The sequence below is a fragment of the Gobius niger genome, assembly GCF_951799975.1.
Source record: "Gobius niger genome assembly, chromosome: 4".
Classification (NCBI taxonomy): Eukaryota; Metazoa; Chordata; class Actinopteri; order Gobiiformes; family Gobiidae; genus Gobius; species Gobius niger.
The window spans coordinates 5,940,862-5,962,874 of NC_136855.1; the positions used below are offsets into that span (position 1 = coordinate 5,940,862).

General features: G+C 40.9%; 1 protein-coding gene across 1 annotated transcript; it reads right to left on the reverse strand.

Moving 5' to 3' along the window:
• Positions 1-200: 200 nt before the first annotated feature.
• LOC306962326 (immunoglobulin lambda-like polypeptide 5) lies at positions 201-12,886 on the reverse strand (the record flags this gene model as incomplete). Its single annotated transcript, XM_079555446.1, has 4 exons — positions 201-641; positions 1,343-1,423; positions 6,535-6,757; positions 12,854-12,886. The coding sequence occupies 4 exons, from the start codon at positions 12,884-12,886 to the stop codon at positions 331-333; spliced, it is 648 nt and encodes a 215-aa protein (XP_079411572.1). The 3' UTR covers positions 201-330.
• Between the last annotated feature and the right edge of the window lie 9,127 nt (positions 12,887-22,013).

Genomic DNA, 22,013 nt, shown 5'->3' on the forward strand with positions numbered 1-22,013 from the left:
CCAAACAACATTTAATACATTTTATTTAAAACATTTTGTCCAGAAAAAGTTTGATTTTTCTGCAAAGGTGCCCTTGTGCAAGACACTTCACTCTGTGCGGCGTGCACAATTGAAGTGAGTGTGAGCTTGGAAATATTTGTATTACTTTATACCACAAATAATAACCAAGTAAAATAATGACACATTCACGTCTTTGATCAGAGCTTTATTGGCACAAACTAAAATCTACAGCTGCATCATCACAGGTTTATTAAAGCCACACATATCAGGAGTCAAACAGGGAGTGTCCCTGTGGAGCAGGTGAAGTGTGTCCTCATGTGGGACATGTCTCTACTCGGGGCAGAGTGTCTCCAGCCTCTGAGTGACTGGACTCTGTCCGCTCCGACTGGCCTCACAGATCACTGCTGTGTGGGGCCATCGCTCTGTGGACAGTCTCAGGACACTGGTACTGCTGTAGAGGCCGTCCCCCCTCAGGACCCCGGGACTCTGGGACCCTACTCTGGTGGCCCCGCCCACTCTCCAGCCCAGCGTCCAATCAGAGGGGAAGCCCCCGCTGGCCACACACAGCAGCGTGGCACTGCCGCTCTGCAGCTCCTCTCTGGACGGGGGCAGGACGGTCAGGGTGGGCCGCTGCACTCCCACTGCACACAGACAGGGGGCAGCAGAGGCACTGAGTGTTAGAGCCACATCCCAAAACTGGGACTGGACTAAATGATGAACATTAGAGACAGTTGAGACATTTTCATCTGTGTCTTTCACTTCCTGTTCACGACAAGTCTGACCAATGAACCGAGAACAACTGTTTTTACTGATAAAAAGAAAATATAAAGTTATCATTCACAATTATATAACAAGATTTCAATGTTTTTTTCCTGTATTTTACGTCTGAAAATATATTTGGGGTTGTGAAATACATTTACACTACTTTACGCTTTCACATTTGTTTCTTTTTTAATGTAGATACACATTTCTGTTTTTCATCTCAATGTCAAATACTCACAATTATAAATATTTGTCAAAGCCGTTAATATTTTCATTAGATCAATATAATTTGTTGGTCTAAGGAGCACCATGTTTTGCTTTAATAATGTGAAATACACCTACAATGGTTTACTCTTTAATCAGCACTAAGTATAATCACATTTAACACTGATTTATTATTATTATTTGGTCAATTATTACTAAGAGACAGTAGAGTTTCTTCAGCTTTTCACCAAAACATCAGTCTCTAAACTAAACAAACAAAAATAATAAATCAATCTACAAACATGATGAAATCCTGCTAAATGAGCAGATTTGAAGTAGTCTTGTTTGAGTATGTAGTAAAAAGTGCAGTACTCACAGTCCACGATGAGTTGTGTTCCTCCTCCGAACGTGAACCACAGTGATACAAAGTCATGAAGCCGTCGTACAAAAACCTCCTCTGTTTTCAACACACGCTGCTCTCACTTCACTCATTATCACCCAAACTTGATCTTTTCCACAAGAACAGGGTCGACATCACAGTTACATGTTTATTATGACACACTTTTCTATGTTTTACTACTTTTGATTTCCGTATAATATTTTCTTCAGGTTTTCTGTTTAAACCTCCTTGTGAATCATCTGTAAATATAAACTAAAGCGTGAATAAATATGAATAAGGAAGTGAAATAGATCATAACTCACTGTATAAGAAACCACACAATAGAAAATGAGCCTGATTTCTCTCTTTTTATATCATGTTGTAACAGGGCTGACATTTCAAGCTGGGAATGTTGAACTCAGAGAAAGTACATGACAATACAATACAAATGTAACAGCGAAGTACGGAGCCCTGGAAGTGACATCAGACAAAAAAATTTGGGGAATGAAAAAAAGTTAAATAATGTTTTTTTTTTTTAAGAAATATAAAAATTTGTTTTTTTTACACCACAAATTTTCTCGGGGGAACGAGAAAATTATCTCGATGGAATGTCTTCATTATCTCGGAGCAATGAGAAAATTATGTCGGGGAACTAGTAAAGAAGAATTAGATTTTTTTGAAGAAATATACAAAAAATCTTAAATAAACAAATAAAAAAAGTTTTATTTAATAAAAAAAAAAAAAAAACTCGAGATACTTATTTTGTTCCCCCGAGATAATAATCAAATTCCCCTGAGATAATTTGTGGTGTAAAAAATATTTTAAAAATTATGTATTTTTTAATATTTCTTCAAAAAAATAATAATAATACATTTTCAAGTTTTCTTTTTACCCCGAGAAAATTTTTTTGTTTGTCTGATGTCACTTTCAGGGGCTCCGTAGAATTGACATATAATGAAAGAATTCCACTAAAGTATAACTATGTTATAACTATATTAAAGTAAATTAAAGTATATTAAGTAACTATATTAAAACATTCCATCTTAAATCTATGAATCAGTGCAGCAGATATTGGCGTCTGCTCCAGCTCAGAGTTGAGAGTATTTCCATAGAGAGGAGGGTCACATGGTCAGCTGATCCTTCCCTGAGTTTTATAGAGAGCTGAAGACTGCAGGACTCACATGTGTCAGTGAACGCACCATGGCTCTGGGCTGCACCATCCTCCTCTGGACACTGGCCTGCTGCTGCTTCACAGGTTCAAACCAGTGACATTGAACACAACACGCCGCCTTTTCTCTCTGTGTTTCTTCTGATCAATGTGTTTGTTTTTTACAGGATGCAGTGGTCAGGTCACAGTCACTCAGCCTCCAGTCCAGATGTTTACTACTGGATCTACAGTCACTCTCACATGTAAAGCTAACACAAATGTTAATAACAATAATTACATGTTCTGGTATCAGCAGAAACCTGGTCAGTCTCCAAAGCCCTTGATAGACCGTGCGACTACACGTCTGTCAGAAACTCCATCTCGGTTCAGTGGCAGTGGGAGCCACAGGGACTTCTCTTTGACCATCACTGGAGCCCAGGCTGAAGATGCTGCAGTTTATTATTGTAAGAGTGCTCACTACATTAGTAGTGCATGGGTGTTCACACAGTGATTTGTGCTCGTACAAAAACCTCCCTCAGTGAGTCCTTCAGAGTGAGACCAGAGCAGGAAACAACTGCAGCTGCTCAAGAGGAACAGACGCCTCATGAAAACTGAGAGAAGCCACAGTGGAGATGTCAGAGCAGGTCCATACTTACAGACTGAACTGAGACACTCATTCATGTAGTTTACAAATGCTTATTCTTCATCATTTCATTCTCTTTCAGCCTCAGAAAGGGTTTAAATATTGTGTCTGTACAAATATCTATGACAGCAGTTACACCAAGCACATCTGTACAGTGGTCTACACACAGTGAAACATAAAACTGTACAGTTTGTCTTTTGGGGCTTATTGAAACTTCAGGCCTGAGAGAAAAGGTCTGGAAAAGAGTCACTTTATAAACGATGGGTAATAACTGTTCATATTGTTTTCATCATGGAGAAATACTGTCAATGTCAAGGTCAGGTTTATTTATAAAAGACTTTTACAAAACAGTCATCACTGCCCCAAAGTGTCTGGACACGAAATACTGGCTTTCACTAAACAAGAGCAGAAAATACTGTGTACTTTTGAGATGTGGTCAGTCGATGAACACTGAAAGGAAAACAGGACAAAAGTAACACATTTCATAACTGCAAAACATAGAAATGATTAAATAACGTTATTAACAGAAAATAAAAACCATTTGGAGGAAGCAGGTTCACAGTAAAAGTGATTTACAGGTTATAACCTATGGGCAAAGGAGAGAACATTACTTTAACATATTAATGATGTTAGAGTGAATGCTTATTTCTCTTTAAAGGCACACTGTGTAACATTTTGGATCAAACTAATACAAAACATGCTCCTAATGACCAGCTCGACACAGAAATGTCTGTCCTTGCAGTGGACAATCAAAGAACGGGTTTAGACGAGGACCTGACCTATTTACATCTCATATGTGACTGCCTTTAGTCACATCTCCATGGAAACGAGATGGAGACGTCCCGCTCCAGTAGAGTTACAGTCAGGTCTGAGGAGAGTTGAGCTGCTCAGAATAAACACAGATGTTTGTTTATTTTGTAAGTATTTTTCAATGACAAAACATCTGTATTAAAATAAATATGTGTAATTTATTCTTTTTATTGAGTGAAATGTTACACAGTGTGGCTTTAAATCAGAGCAAAACTTTGAATTGTGTTTATGTTGTGTGGAAATCTCTCCCCGCTGATCTTTATGAAGATTAACACATTGAACAAATAATCCTGTGGCTGTGTCTTAGTTTTAATTTATTTTATTTATTTAACCTTTATTTAACCAGGTAAAAAACTCATTGAGATTCATAATCTCTTTTACAAGAGTGACCTGGCTGAGAGGCAGCAACACATCATAAAACAGTTTACAGCAAATATAAATACAAAATATAAAATACATCTTAGGTAAAACAACAGCAACCATCACGGCTTTGTACACATTTCTTCAGTTTAGATTTAAAAGAGTTAAGAGAGACCAGCTCACGAAAACTCAGCTCATTTTGCAGCTGATTCCAATCAGAAGGAGCACAATATTTAAAAGCCTTTTTCCCCATGTCAGTCCTTGCATTAGGAACTGAAAGGAGGATTGGATCGTGTGAACGAAGGCTGTAACCGCTGTTTGGTTTGAGAGTGACGTGTGACTGTAAATAAGAGGGAAGTAAACCAAGTAATGTTTTGTAAATGAACAAGTGCCAGTGAATAAAACGTGTTGAGGAGAGAGACAGCCGACCTACATGGGAGTAAAGGAGACAGTGGTGAGTGAGAGATTTGAGATTGGAAATGAATCTAAGTGCTCCATGGTAAACTGTATCCAGCGACCGCAGCCATTTCAAACATGCATGTCTGTAAATAATGTCCCCATAATCCAAGACTGGGAGGAAAGTTGCAGCAACAAGTTGTTTTTTGGCCCTAAAAGATAAACAAGATTTGATTCTAAAATAGAAACCAAGTCTGACTTTTAGCGTCTTGATCCGACTTTGAATATGAGGAGTGAAAGTAAGAGAACTGTCAATAATAAAACCGAGATATTTATACTGTGTTACTGTGTTTAAAGTGGTCACAGGAGGCAACATTTGCATGTTTTGGGATTTTACATTTGAAAAGGTCATTACTTTTGTTTTTGTAGAATTTAAAACCAAACGAAGATCTAAAAAATGATGTTGGAGATTTGTAAAAGCCGACTGCAATAAGGAAAGTGATTTTTGAAGAGTCGGTGCAGAGCAGAATAACACAGTGTCATCTGCATAGAAGTGCAGTGCTGCATTGTTAATATTATGGTCTAGATTGTTCATAAAAAGCAAAGGGCCCAGGACTGAGCCCTGTGGTACCCCTGCTGGACAGTAAGTGGAACAGAGGACAAACCATCCATCTGCTCACACTGAGTCCGGTTTGATCAGTAATTTGAAAACCAATTGACGGCTTGCACAGACAAGCCAAGTGACAAAAGTTTGTGTTTTAAAAGTGAATGATCCACAGTGTCAAAAGCCTTGGACAGATCTACAAACAGTGCAGCACAATGACACTTGTTGTCCAAGGCCCGACAATGTCGCTCAGCACTTTAGTCGCTGCAGTTGTGGTGCTGTGACATTTCCTGAAACCAGATTGAAAGTTATTAAGAATCTTATTTGAAATTAAAAGTCCTTGATCTGTTGGCTAATGTGACTTTCTAGGATCTTTGCTAACACAGAGAGTTTGGAGACAGGTCTATAATTATCGGGTACTGTAGGATCCCCACCTTTGAGTAGGGGGAGAACAAATGCTGATTTCTAAATTTCAGGAAAAGTAGAGCTATTACTAGGATGAGTCAGGGTTTTGATGGTTTTCCAGAATGTAGCGGGATTATTGAGGTTATTCGAAGTCTCATGTAGAAAATATCTTGCTTTAGAGTTCCGGATCTTTAGTGTGAATTGATTTCGCAGTTGTTTGAATTCAAGCCAGTCGCACGGAAGCTTCGTTTTTCTTGATGTAGCCAATGCTCTGTTACGTTCATGGAGGAGATCTGATAAGTCGGGTAAAAAACATTTATTGTTTCTTCCTTTGACCCTACATTTTTTAATTGGGACATGCTTGTTTATTACCACAAAGAAAGTATTGTGAAAAAATGCCCAGGCAGACTCAACATCGGCCATTTTATACATTGCGTCCAAAGCAACGTTTTATACATTTTATTTAAAACATTTTGTCCGGAAAAAGTTTGATTTTTCTGCAAAGGTGCCCTTGTGCAAGACACTTCACTCTGTGCGGCGTGCACAATTGAAGTGAGTGTGAGCTTGGAAATATTTGTATTACTTTATACCACAAATAATAACCAAGTAAAATAATGACACATTCATGTCTTTGATCAGAGCTTTATTGGCATAAACTAAAATCTACAGCTGCATCATCACAGGTTTATTAAAGCCACACATATCAGGAGTCAAACAGGGAGTGTCCCTGTGGAGCAGGTGAAGTGTGTCCTCATGTGGGACATGTCTCTACTCGGGGCAGAGTGTCTCCAGCCTCTGAGTGACTGGACTCTGTCCGCTCCGACTGGCCTCACAGATCACTGCTGTGTGGGGCCATCGCTCTGTGGACAGTCTCAGGACACTGGTACTGCTGTAGAGGCCGTCCCCCCTCAGGACCCCGGGACTCTGGGACCCTACTCTGGTGGCCCCGCCCACTCTCCAGCCCAGCGTCCAATCAGAGGGGAAGCCCCCGCTGGCCACACACAGCAGCGTGGCACTGCCGCTCTGCAGCTCCTCTCTGCACTCCCACTGCACACAGACAGGGGGCAGCAGAGGCACTGAGTGTTAGAGCCACATCCCAAAACTGGGACTGGACTAAATGATGAACATTAGAGACAGTTGAGACATTTTCATCTGTGTCTTTCACTTCCTGTTCACGACACGTCTGACCAATGAACCGAGAACAACTGTTTTTACTGATAAAAGTAAAATATAAAGTTATTATTCACAATTATATAACAAGATTTCAAAGTTTTATGGCTGTATTTTACGTCTGAAAATATATTTGGGGTTGTGAAATACATTTATCATGTTATCATTAGATCAATATAATTTGTTGGTCTAAGGAGCACCATGTTTTGCTTTAATAATGTGAAATACACCTACAATGGTTTACTCTTTAATCAGCACTAAGTATAATCACATTTAACACTGATTTATTATTATTATTTGGTCAATTATTACTAAGAGACAGTAGAGTTTCTTCAGCTTTTCACCTAAACATCAGTCTCTAAACTAAACTTAAACCAAAATAATAAATTAGATTTGAAGTAGTCTTGTTTGAGTATGTAGTAAAAAGTGCAGTACTCACAGTCCACGATGAGTTGTGTTCCTCCTCCGAACGTGAACCACCACCAAAGTACATGACAATACAATACAAATGTAACAGCGAAGTACGGAGCCCTGGAAGTGACATCAGACAAAAAAATTTGGGGAATGAAAAAAAGTTGAATAATGTTTTTTTTGAAGAAATATAAAAATGTGTTTTATTTACACCACAAATTTTCTCGGGGCAATGAGAAAATTATGTCAGGGGAACTAGTAAAGAAGAATTAGATTTTTTTGAAGAAATATAAAAAAATCCTAAATAAACAAATAAAATAAAATAAAAAATTAATAAAAAAAAACCCAAAAAACAACTCGAGATACTTATTTTGTTCTCCCGAGATAATAATCAAATTCCCCTGAGTTAATTTGTGGTGTAAAAAATATTTTAAAAATGATGTATTTTTAAAATACAATATTTCTTCAAAAAAAAAATAATAATACATTTTCAAGTTGTCTTTTTACCCCGAGAATTTTTTGTTGTTGTCTGATGTCACTTTCAGGGGCTCCGTAGAATTTATATATAATGAAAGAAAGTATAATGAAAGTATAACTATGTTATAGCTATATTAAAGTAAATTAAACTATATTAAGTAACTATATTAAAACATTCCATCTGAAATCTATGAATCAGTGCAGCAGATATTGGCGTCTGCTCCAGCTCAGAGTTGAGAGTATTTCCATAGAGAGGAGGGTCACATGGTCAGCTGATCCTTCCCTGAGTTTTATAGAGAGCTGAAGACTGCAGGACTCACATGTGTCAGTGAACGCACCATGGCTCTGGGCTGCACCATCCTCCTCTGGACACTGGCCTGCTGCTGCTTCACAGGTTCAAACCAGTGACATTGAACACAACACGCCGCCTTTTCTCTCTGTGTTTCTTCTGATAAATGTGTTTGTTTTTTACAGGATGCAGTGGTCAGGTCACAGTCACTCAGCCTCCAGTCCAGACGGTCACTCCTGGATCTACAGTCACTCTCACATGTACAACTAACACAGATGTTGTAAAAGGTTCTTCTTACGGTTGGTCAATGCACTGGTATCAGCAGAAACCTGGTCAGTCTCCCAAACTCCTTGTTGAGTGGGCCATTAAACTTTGGGCACAAACTCCATCTCGGTTCAGTGGCAGTGGGAGCCACAGGGACTTCTCTTTGACCATCACTAGAGCTCAGGCTGAAGATGCTGCAGTTTATTATTGTAAGAGTTATCATAGCGGCCCAGTGTTCACACAGTGATTTGTGCTGGTACAAAAACCTCCCTCAGTGAGTCCTTCAGAGTGAGACCAGAGCAGGAAACAACTGCAGCTGCTCAAGAGGAACAGACGCCTCATGAAAACTGAGAGAAGCAACAGTGGAGATGTCAGAGCAGGTCCATACTTACAGACTGAACTGAGACACTCATTCATGTAGTTTACAAATGCTTATTCTTCATCATTTCATTCTCTTTCAGCCTCAGAAAGGGTTTAAATATTGTGTCTGTACAAATATCTATGACAGCAGTTACACCAAGCACATCTGTACAGTGGTCTACACACAGTGAAACATAAAACTGTACAGTTTGTCTTTTGGGGCTTATTGAAACTTCAGGCCTGAGAGAAAAGGTCTGGAAAAGAGTCACTTTATAAACGATGGGTAATAACTGTTCATATTGTTTTCATCCTGGAGAAATACTGTCAATGTCAAGGTCAGGTTTATTTATAAAAGACTTTTACAAAACAGTCATCACTGCCCCAAAGTGTCTGGACACGAAATACTGGCTTTCACTAAACAAGACCAGAAAATACTGTGTACTTTTGAGATGTGGTCAGTCGATGAACACTGAAAGGAAAACAGGACAAAAGTAACACATTTCATAACTCCATCCATCCATTTTCTTCAATTGTCCGTTGCCGGATCATGGGAGCAGCTGTTGGAGCCCAAATCACATTGCACCAGCCCCTATGGCTCCTCCTGCAGGTGGTGGGTCCACAGAAGGACGGCCTCATGGTTCTAACCGGGCCTGTTGGTCTCTCATAAGGGGCTTCTGAACCGCTCTTTGTCTGACCCGTCACTATGGACCCGTTTGCAATGGGAGACCCTACCATGGGCACGAAGCCTCCGACAGCAGAGCTCCAGGATCATTCAGGTGCTCAAACCCCTCCACCACGTTAAGGTGGTGGTTCCAGGAGGGGACATTTCATAACTGCAAAACATAGAAATGAATGAATAAATAAATAACGTCACAAACAGAAAATAAAAACCATTTGGCAGTGGCGTGGGGTTTCAGTCAGGGCCTTCAGACATGAGTCAACTCTAGTCTTAGTATAGTGCGAACAATGTGCACCACAACCAAACAATGAGCCACATCGAAAACAAAGCCCCAGTGCCAAACGCAACACCCAATAACTAAATAACAATACTTGAAGTAGAGAAAGACTAACACTCATTGCACTGATTCACAATTTGCCAAAATACACTGCTCACAAAAACTTAGGGCACACTCAAAAAACACAATGTAACTCCAAGTCAGTCAAATTTCTGGGATATCAGACTGTCCAGTTATGAAGCCACGCTTATTGTGAATCAGTTTCACTTGGTGTTGTGGAAATTAAACAGACACAGGTGGAAACGAGAGGCAATTAACAAGATCACTGCAAAAGAGGAATGGTTTTGCAGGTGGTGACCACAGACCATTTCCCTGTCTTCATCCTTTGTACCGTATTTTTGGAACACTTTTGCATTCGTCCAGTGTTCTCACCACTAGAGGTATCATGAGGAGCATCTACAACCCACAGAAGTCACTCAGGGAGTGATGCTCATCCAAAATGGCAAGTCCATTCGTGCTGTGGCAAGAAGGTTTGCTGTGTCTCCCAGCGCAGAGTCCAGAGCATGGAGGAGATACCAGGAGACCGGCCAGTACACCAGGAGACCTGGGGGGGGCCGACTGAGGTCAACAACCCAGCAGCAGGACCGCTATCTGCTCATTTGTGCACGGAGAAACAGGAGAAGCACTGCCTGAGCCCTACAGAATGACCTCCAGAGGGCCACAAATGTGCATGTTGGTCCTCAAACGGTCAGAAACCGACTCCATGAGGGTGGTATGAGGGCGTTGGGCCGGTGCTTACTGCCCAACACCGTGCAGCCCGATTGGCATTTGCCCGAGAACACAGCGATTGGCAGATTGGCCAATGGTGCCCTGTGCTCTTCACGGATGAGAGCAGGTTCACCCTGAGCACATGTGACAGACGTGACAGAGTCTGGAGACGCCCTGGAGAACGTTCTGCTGCTGCAACATCATCCAGCATGACCGGTTTGGTGGTGGGTCAGTGATGGTCTGGGGAGGCATTTCATTGGAGGGCCGCACAGCCCTCCATGTGCGAGCCAGAGGTTCCCTGACTGGCATTGGGGACCGGGATGAGATCCTCAGACCTATTGTAAGACCATATGCTGGTGCTGTGGGTTCCTTCTGATGCCTGATAATGCTAATGTGTGTCAGCAGGTCCTGCATGATGAAGGTATTGATGTTATGGACTGGCCTGCCCGTTCCCCAGACTTAAATCCAATAGAGCACATCTGGGACATCATGTCTCGGTCCATCCATCAACGCCACGTCGCACCACAGACTGTCCAGGAGCTGATGCTCTAATCCAGGTCTGGGAGGAGATCCCTCAGGAGGACATCCGTGGTCTCATCAGGAGCATGCCCAGGCGTTGTAGGGAGTGCATTCAGGCACGTGGAGGCCACACACACTACTGAGGATGATACAGACTCGTTTGGAGGAATTTCTACAGAATATGGATCAACCAGTGACCTGATTTGTCACTTTGATTTTGACTATAATTTTGGATCCAGACCTCCAGGGGCTGAGAATTTGATTTCCATTTATCATTCTTATGTTATTTTGTTCTCAACACATTGCCCTACACTATGAATAAAGATTTTCATCCGAAAAATCGAATTGATTGACATAGGATGTGTTTTTTGAGTGTGCCCTAAGTTTTTGTGAGCAGTGTACATTATTCAACAGTCATAAATGCAACAAAACCTCCATACACCTCGGTTACACAAAATTCAACACTGTAACAATGCATATAAATTGTAATGGCACATTATAGAGGTCAATATAATAGAAGAAGAGCAACACTCACCCATTACTTGTCAATAAAATCCATGCGTTCAATGACGACGTTGTGCAGGTGTCCCTTCTGCTTCAGTTGGTTGAGTAGTTCCTTCTCGATTGACAGACACCAAAGAGGAGAGTCTTACTTGTCCAGTTGTGTTCCTTGCATACGTTTTCATCCGTTTGAAGGCTGAGAACGAGTGCTCCACAGACACAGCAGAGACGGGAATGATCAGGATCAGACATGCAAGTGCAGTTCTGTCATAGTGTCCGAAAGGCCCGTCCTCTTCAGAAAAGCCAGGAGATCGCTGATATTTCTGCCATGAAAGTTTGACATGTTGTACATGACTTTGAGCTCAGCCTTCAGCCTATACAGATCAAAATGAGGGCCATAGCTCTCGGTTAAAGGGATATTTCAGGATTTTTCACTTAGGGCCTCATTTCCTAGTTATTCAGAGTGTTGCTGATTTCTGGAGATATTTTTTTGGTAATTCATGCAGTTCTTATGTTTGAAGAGTTTCGTGGCGCTAGGCTAGTGCAAGGCTAGCGCATTACAGCCTGCATTAAAAACAGTGTGACCCGCTCCACAGTGCACCTGAGACAAATCACTTATAACACCAGACTAACCATATAAATGTCTGTGTCCATAGAATCATTTTTGGAATATAACTGACCTGCATCACATGAATGATCGCATTTTGAGGGACTATTTTCTAGCAGATCACTCCGCCGCTGCGTAGCTTAAACAACCACGAAGCTGATGCTGCTCAAATATAAGGTGTTTTAAATGCAAAATGGTTAAAATGATTCTATCGACACAAACATTTATATGGTTAGTCTGGTGTTATAAGTGATTTGCCTCAGGTGCTCTGTGGAGCGGGTCAGACTTTTTTTAATGCAGGCTAGCTGATACCATAGAAATGTGCTAGCCTTGCATTAGCCTAGCGCCACGAATATCTTCAAATATAAGAACTGCATGAACAACAACAAAAAATATCTCCAGAAATCAGCAACACTCTGGATAACTAGGAAATGAGGCCCTATGTCAAAAATCCTGAAATATCCCTTTAAACTTTGGAGCTCTGCCTCAGGAAAAGTCTGCTTGAATGTGTTAAACCACTCTGAATCCAAAAGTCCGACAAATCTCATTTCATAGTGATCTTCAAATCTGTTTCTGATTTACGTGAGCATGTTGTCGATCACTGCTCTCACTCTTTATAGTGTGCCCACACGTCAGGCTTCCCACGGGCCCTCGCTGCACCTATATGTGTGGTCTTCTCAAAATGTCACTGAATTTCGCTCTTTCTCTCCACGCTGTAGCAAAAATCATCAATTGTGGCCAAACAGCACGTCAGAGATGTCAAAAATACCAATAACGGTGAAGAGAAAAAGTTTTCAACTGTGCCAAGTGTCCTGACGCACCGTGAACTGTTTCTCGATCATAATCTCCAGCATGATCGAGGATGTGCTGGAAAACATCAACAAGCTCCGCTCTTTGATCGTGGACAGTGCACACCAGCCTGCTATTAAAGTTCCACCTCACCTGTGCCACGCGAGGCAGCCGTCTTTGACAACACTCATCCAGTGGTTTGGTGCGTTTTGGAGACCGTGAAAAAGAACGCGGACATTCCACCGAGATTTGAAAAGAACATCTTGCATTCTCTGATCTTCGATGCTCCCTGGGACATGACTCGGTTGAAGGTGTGCGTGTAGTAATGAACGAACAGGGCCTGGGGAAGCACGTCTTTTACACGTGCCTGTCCTCCATTCAGCCCCGATGCCGTCACAGCCGCTCCACCAGAACATTGAGCCACTAACTTAGCTTTACAATCGCAGTTGTCCAGTTGTCCTGCTAGACCCTGTGCTCGTTCTTCTTGGTAACGTCCTAAAATTTGGGAAATCTTTCTTTCCCTCCTGTTTCAGTCACATACCTGAGAAGATCAGAGAGCTGCACCACATTACTGAAATCAGTCGTTTCATCAACCATCACCACAACAAACTTTGTCTGTTTAAAGTCCTCTGCGATGTGATCGTTTAACACCTCGGCCACTGCATTAATAAGGTCATTCTGAATTCTCCCCGATGTCCCTGTAAACACCGTGGCTGTGTCAAGATGCTGCTGCCAAAAGTGTCAATAGTTCCAAATAATTTCCACGATTTACAGAATCTCGGGATTCATCATGTCCCCGAAAGACAATTCTTGTTGTCCCAAAAAGACCACACAGTCATTGAGACGTTTCAAGATGTTCTTCTTGACCTTCTCGTTGTGAAAGCTCATGTCCTGTTTTCTTTGCTCATCCAGCTGCAAATCCACTCGATATTCACCAAATGTTTTCAACTGCACCACACACGTCACATGACTTTGTGAAGCTGTTCAAACTGCTAAGACCAGTGAATTCCACGTCCCTCTGTTCAGGTTGAAAAGTAAACACGGGCAGCAGTGCTAGCTGTTAGCCACTCATAGCGCTCATAGTTACTGTCTTTAAAATGCCTTACACAACCTTTACTGGTCTGTGACAGCAAATCCAGGTTTGGTGTGGGTTTTCCATTCCTAATAATGTCCTTTTTTTCTGTGAAAGAGCGCCTTGAAAAAGTTGATCTTAAAAGATCTGCGACGAGGTCTGCCAGAGCTGCTTCAGCCGCAGCTGTTGCCACAGAGCGGTCATTGTATGTCAAATTTTGATCTGCTGATAATTCTTTTATTAAGTCAGTCATGCTAGCGATCAATCATCTGTGTGGCTTTATAACACAGGGCCAGCTGATTTTCTGTAGAAAGCCCAAAGGAGGAGCCGCTCGCCACGAGTGTTTGAGGCACTTTTTAAGTAGGAAACTACAGTTTAAACTCGACAATATCCCCAATATAAGCAACTGTATTGTAAGTGTACATTAGAAGCAACATAGATATTTTAAACTTTTATTCCCTCCATTTTGCCCTGCTGGCCCTGACGGCCACACCGCTGCCATTAGAAGGTAACAGGCTCACAGTGAAAGTGATTTACAGCTTATAACCTATGGGCAAAGGGAGAGAACATTACTTATAGATGTTAATGATGTTAGAGTGAATGCTTATTTCTCTTTAAACATCTAACATTTTGGATCATACTAATACAAAACATGCTCCTAATGACCAGCTTGACACACAAATGTTCATCTTTGCAGTGGGAAATCAAAGAACGGGTTTAGACGAGGACCTGACCTATTTTAATCTCATACTTGGGTGTCAGGTCTGAGGAGAGTTGAGCTGCTCAGAGCAAACACAGATGTTTGTGGATTATTAGGTATTTTTCAATGAAAAATATCTGTAATGAAATAAATGTGTGGTATTGATTCTTTTTATTGAGTGAAATGTTACACAGTGTGGCTTTAAATCAGTGCAAAACTTTGAATTGTGTTTATGTTGTGTGGAAATCTCTCCCCGCTGATCTTTATGAAGATTAAATGTCATTACAGTCATTTTCCTGCTCCAGGTCTTGTCACTATGTAGCATTTCTCCCTCATCCCCGTGTTCAATTGTTCTGGTGATCAGTGAACATAACACTTCAAACACTTTCAAAGAGCCATGGTGCGCCTCGCTATGTGGAGACGTGCAAATATGCCTCGGTACGTGACGTGTGACTCCCCCTCCATGGACCCCATCCCCAATTTCAATGTCGCGTGGTCGCCCTGAGTCACAGTTACAGGTTTATATGTTGACACTAAACCAACAGTGCAGATGAGAAGAGGCCACACAAACTTTAAACTATAGATTTTGTTTTCACACTGATGACACATTGAACAAATAATCCCGTGGCTGTGTCTTAGTTTTAAAACATTTTGTCCAGAATAAGTTTGATTTTTCTGCAAATGTGTCCTTGTGCAAGACACTTCACTCTGTGCGGCGTGCACAATTGAAGTGAGTGTTAGCTTGGAAATATTTGTATTACTTTATACCACAAATAATAACCAAGTAAAAATACACATGACACATTCATGTCTTTGATCAGAGCTTTATTGGCACAAACTAAAATCTACAGGTTTATTAAAGCCACACATATCAGGAGTCAAACAGGGAGTGTCCCTGTGGAGCAGGTGAAGTGTGTCCTCATGTGGGACATGTCTCTACTCGGGGCAGAGTGTCTCCAGCCTCTGAGTGACTGGACTCTGTCCGCTCCGACTGGCCTCACAGATCACTGCTGTGTGGGGCCATCGCTCTGTGGACAGTCTCAGGACACTGGTACTGCTGTAGAGGCCGTCCCCCCTCAGGACCCCGGGACTCTGGGACCCTACTCTGGTGGCCCCGCCCACTCTCCAGACCAGCGTCCAATCGGAGGGGAAGCCCCCGCTGGCCACACACAGCAGCGTGGCACTGCCGCTCTGCAGCTCCTCTCTGGACGGGGGCAGGACGGTCAGGGTGGGCCGCTGCACTCCCACTGCACACAGACAGGGGGCAGCAGAGGCACTGAGTGTTAGAGCCACATCCCAAAACTGGGACTGGACTAAATGATGAACATTAGAGACAGTTGAGACATTTTCATCTGTGTCTTTCACTTCCTGTTCACCACAAGTCTGACCAATGAACCGAGAACAACTGTTTTTACTGATAAAAAGAAAATATAAAGTTATCATTCACAATTATATAACAAGATTTCAATGTTGTTTTCCTGTATTTTACGTCTGAAAATATATTTGGGGTTGTGAAATACATTTACACTACTTTACGCTTTCACATTTGTTTCTTTTTTAATGTAGATACACATTTCTGTTTTTCATCTCAATGTCAAACACTCACAATTATAAATATTTGTCAAAGCCGTTAATATTTTCATCAGATCAATATAATTTGTTGGTCTAAGGAGCACCATGTTTTGCTTTAATAATGTGAAATACACCTACAATGGTTTACTCTTTAATCAGCACTAAGTATAATCACATTTAACACTGATTTATTATTATTATTTGGTCAATTATTACTAAGAGACAGTAGAGTTTCTTCAGCTTTTCACCTGAACATCAGTCTCTAAACTAAACAAACCAAAATAATAAATCAATCTACAAACATGATGAAATCCTGCTAAATGAGCAGATTTGAAGTAGTCTTGTTTGAGTATGTAGTAAAAAGTGCAGTACTCACAGTCCACGATGAGTTGTGTTCCTCCTCCGAACGTGTACCACAGTGATACAAAGTCATGAAGCCGTCGTACAAAAACCTCCTCTGTTTTCAACACACGCTGCTCTCACTTCACTCATTATCACCCAAACTTGATCTTTTCCACAAGAACAGGGTCGACATCACAGTTACATGTTTATTATGACACACTTTTCTATGTTTTACTACTTTGGATTTCCGTATAATATTTTCTTCAGGTTTTCTGTTTAAACCTCCTTGTGAATCATCTGTAAATATAAACTAAAGCGTGAATAAATATGAATAAGGAAGTGAAATAGATCATAACTCACTGTATAAGAAACCACACAATAGAAAATGAGCCTGATTTCTCTCTTTTTATATCATGTTGTAACAGGGCTGACATTTCAAGCTGGGAATGTTGAACTCAGAGAAAGTACATGACAATACAATACAAATGAAACAGCGAAGTACGGAGCCCTGGAAGTGACATCAGACAAAAAAATTTGGGGAATGAAAAAAAGTTAAATAATGTTTTTTTTTTGAAGAAATATAAAAATGTGTTTTTTTTACACCACAAATTTTCTCGGGGGAACGAGAAAATTATCTCGATGGAATGTCTTCATTATCTCGGGGCAATTGTATATTTCTTTTTTGAAGAAATATACAAAAAATCTTAAATAAACAAATTTTAAAAAAAAATTTAATAAAAAAAAAAAACAACTCGAGATACTTATTTTGTTCCCCCGAGATAATTTGTGGTGTAAAAAATATTTTAAAAATTATGTATTTTTTAATATTTCTTGAAAAAAATAATAATAATACATTTTCAAGTTGTCTTTTTACCCCGAGAAATTTTTTTTGTTTGTCTGATGTCACTTTCAGGGGCTCCGTAGAATTGACATATAATGAAAGAATTCCACTAAAGTATAACTATGTTAAAACTATATTAAAGTAAATTAAACTATATTAAGTAACTATATTAAAACATTCCATCTGAAATCTATGAATCAGTGCAGCAGATATTGGCGTCTGCTCCAGCTCAGAGTTGAGAGTATTTCCATAGAGAGGAGGGTCACATGGTCAGCTGATCCTTCCCTGAGTTTTATAGAGAGCTGAAGACTGCAGGACTCACATGTGTCAGTGAACGCACCATGGCTCTGGGCTGCACCATCCTCCTCTGGACACTGGCCTGCTGCTGCTTCACAGGTTCAAACCAGTGACATTGAACACAACACGCCGCCTTTTCTCTCTGTGTTTCTTCTGATAAATGTGTTTGTTTACAGGATGCAGTGGTCAGGTCACAGTCACTCAGCCTCCAGTCCAGACGGTCACTCCTGGATCTACAGTCACTCTCACATGTAAAACTAACACAGATGTTTATAACAATAATTACATGTTCTGGTATCAGCAGAAACCTGGTCAGTCTCCAAAGCTCTGGATAAAATATGCAACACAACGTCTGTCAGAAACTCCATCTCGGTTCAGTGGCAGTGGGAGCTACAGGGACTTCTCTTTGACCATCACTGGAGCTCAGGCTGAAGATGCTGCAGTTTATTATTGTCAGAGTGCTCACGTCATTAGTAGTGCATGGGTGTTCACACAGTGATTTGTGCTGGTACAAAAACCTCCCTCAGTGAGTCCTTCAGAGTGAGACCAGAGCAGGAAACAACTGCAGCTGCTCAAGAGGAACAGACGCCTCATGAAAACTGAGAGAAGCCACAGTGGAGATGTCAGAGCAGGTCCATACTTACAGACTGAACTGAGACACTCATTCATGTAGTTTACAAATGCTTATTCTTCATCATTTCATTCTCTTTCAGCCTCAGAAAGGGTTTAAATATTGTGTCTGTACAAATATCTATGACAGCAGTTACACCAAGCACATCTGTACAGTGGTCTACACACAGTGTTATATTTATAGACGGGACGGGGATGCACCCCAATCTACAATATTTATAAGTTTTATCGTGAGTGTAGACTCAAATATTTCCAGTCTGTCTCAGTCTACTTTGTCAAGAATAAAAATTATAATCAGAATGTCTTTCAGCTCAGTAAGATCACACTATGAGCTGTACTTATACCCTAAACCAGTGGTTCTCAACTAGTGGGTCGGGACCCAAAAGTGGGTCACAGAAGCCTCATCAGTGGATTGGCAGCTTTTCCCAGGGAGCATTTCTATTTTCTATCATTTTCATCTTTAAAAGCTTTTCTAATGCTTATTCACAAATAATATGTGAGAAAATAACAGTATTTTGCAATATATATATCAAATATAATTGGTGTTCTGGTCGTGGCTTGTTAAACTAAAGTCCCGAAGTCAAACCAGATGAGAACCACTGCCCGAAAAAATTATTATTACTATTTTTACTTCTTACTAAAAAACTGATGACGTTTGGATGATCTGGTGCTCGAGCTGAGCCTTTAAACATGTTGTACAGTATATACACTATATACACAGTATATACAGTATATACACAGTATATACACTATATACACAGTATATACACTGTGTGAAGTGAGTGTTTCCCCCAAACTATTTTGATGAATTTATTACAAACATGAACCAAGTAAAAATAATGACACATTCATGTCTTTGATCAGAGCTTTATTGGCACAAACTAAAATCTACAGCTGCATCATCACAGGTTTATTAAAGCCACACATATCAGGAGTCAAACAGGGAGTGTCCCTGTGGAGCAGGTGAAGTGTGTCCTCATGTGGGACATGTCTCTACTCGGGGCAGAGTGTCTCCAGCCTCTGAGTGACTGGACTCTGTCCGCTCCGACTGGCCTCACAGATCACTGCTGTGTGGGGCCATCGCTCTGTGGACAGTCTCAGGACACTGGTACTGCTGTAGAGGCCGTCCCCCCTCAGGACCCCGGGACTCTGGGACCCTACTCTGGTGGCCCCGCCCACTCTCCAGACCAGCGTCCAATCAGAGGGGAAGCCCCCGCTGGCCACACACAGCAGCGTGGCACTGCCGCTCTGCAGCTCCTCTCTGGACGGGGGCAGGACGGTCAGGGTGGGCCGCTGCACTCCCACTGCACACAGACAGGGGGCAGCAGAGGCACTGAGTGTTAGAGCCACATCCCAAAACTGGGACTGGACTAAATGATGAACATTAGAGACAGTTGAGACATTTTCATCTGTGTCTTTCACTTCCTGTTCACCACAAGTCTGACCAATGAACCGAGAACAACTGTTTTTACTGATAAAAAGAAAATATAAAGTTATCATTCACAATTATACAACAAGATTTCAATGTTTTTTTCCTGTATTTTACGTCTGAAAATATATTTGGGGTTGTGAAATACATTTACACTACTTTACGCTTTCACATTTGTTTCTTTTTTAATGTAGATACACATTTCTGTTTTTCATCTCAATGTCAAATACTCACAATTATAAATATTTGTCAAAGCCGTTAATATTTTCATTAGATCAATATAATTTGTTGGTCTAAGGAGCACCGTGTTTTGCTTTAATAATGTGAAATACACCTACAATGGTTTACTCTTTAATCAGCACTAAGTATAATCACATTTAACACTGATTTATTATTATTATTTGGTCAATTATTACTAAGAGACAGTAGAGTTTCTTCTGCTTTTCACCTAAACATCAGTCTCTAAACTAAACAAACAAAAATAATAAATCAATCTACAAACATGATGAAATCCTGCTAAATGAGCAGATTTGAAGTAGTCTTGTTTGAGTATGTAGTAAAAAGTGCAGTACTCACAGTCCACGATGAGTTGTGTTCCTCCTCCGAACGTGAACCACAGTGATACAAAGTCATGAAGCCGTCGTACAAAAACCTCCTCTGTTTTCAACACACGCTGCTCTCACTTCACTCATTATCACCCAAACTTGATCTTTTCCACAAGAACAGGGTCGACATCACAGTTACATGTTTATTATGACACACTTTTCTGTTTTACTACTTTTGATTTCCGTATCATATTTTCTTCAGGTTTTCTGTTTAAACCTCCTTGTGAATCATCTGTAAATATAAACTAAAGCGTGAATAAATATGAATAAGGAAGTGAAATCGATCATAACTCACTGTATAAGAAACCACACAATAGAAAATGAGCCTGATTTCTCTCTTTTTATATCATGTTGTAACAGGGCTGACATTTCAAGCTGGGAATGTTGAACTCAGAGAAAGTACTTTTAGATACAAATGTAACAGCATTGACATATAATGACAGAACTCCACTAAAGTCTATATTCAAATCTGAAATCTATGAATCAGTGCAGCAGATATTGGCGTCTGCTCCAGCTCAGAGTTGAGAGTATTTTCATAGAGAGGAGGGTCACATGGTCAGCTGATCCTTCCCTGAGTTTTATAGAGAGCTGAAGACTGCAGGACTCACATGTGTCAGTGAACGCACCATGGCTCTGGGCTGCACCATCCTCCTCTGGACACTGGCCTGCTGCTGCTTCACAGGTTCAAACCAGTGACATTGAACACAACACGCCGCCTTTTCTCTCTGTGTTTCTTCTGATAAATGTGTTTGTTTTTTACAGGATGCAGTGGTCAGGTCACAGTCACTCAGCCTCCAGTCCAGACGGTCACTCCTGGATCTACAGTCACTCTCACATGTAAAGCTAACACAGATGTTTATAGCAATAATTGTATGTTCTGGTATCAGCAGAAACCTGGTCAGTCTCCAAAGCCCTTGATAAAATATGCAACACAGCGTCTGTCAGAAACTCCATCTCGGTTCAGTGGCAGTGGGAGCCACAGGGACTTCTCTTTGACCATCACTGGAGCTCAGGCTGAAGATGCTGCAGTTTATTATTGTAAAAGTCTTCATAGCGGTAGTGCAGCTTTCACACAGTGATTTGTGCTGGTACAAAAACCTCCCTCAGTGAGTCCTTCAGAGTGAGACCAGAGCAGGAAACAACTGCAGCTGCTCAAGAGGAACAGACGCCTCATGAAAACTGAGAGAAGCCACAGTGGAGATGTCAGAGCAGGTCCATACTTACAGACTGAACTGAGACACTCATTCATGTCGTTTACAAATGCTTATTCTTCATCATTTCATTCTCTTTCAGCCTCAGAAAGGGTTTAAATATTGTGTCTGTACAAATATCTATGACAGCAGTTACACCAAGCACATCTGTACAGTGGTCTACACACAGTGAAACATAAAACTGTACAGTTTGTCTTTTGGGGCTTATTGAAACTTCAGGCCTGAGAGAAAAGGTCTGGAAAAGAGTCACTTTATAAACGATGGGTAATAACTGTTCATATTGTTTTCATCATGGAGAAATACTGTCAATGTCAAGGTCAGGTTTATTGTCACTGGTCAGTGGATTTTACATTTGGTCATTTTGTGTCTTATTGTGAGCTTCTAAAATAGTCTCTTTTTCAATCCACTGTTTGTCAGGAAAATATAATTGTAGTCAGTGATCTCAGTGCAGAATGTCTTTGTCTTTGATTTCTTGTCACTAAACAATAACCTC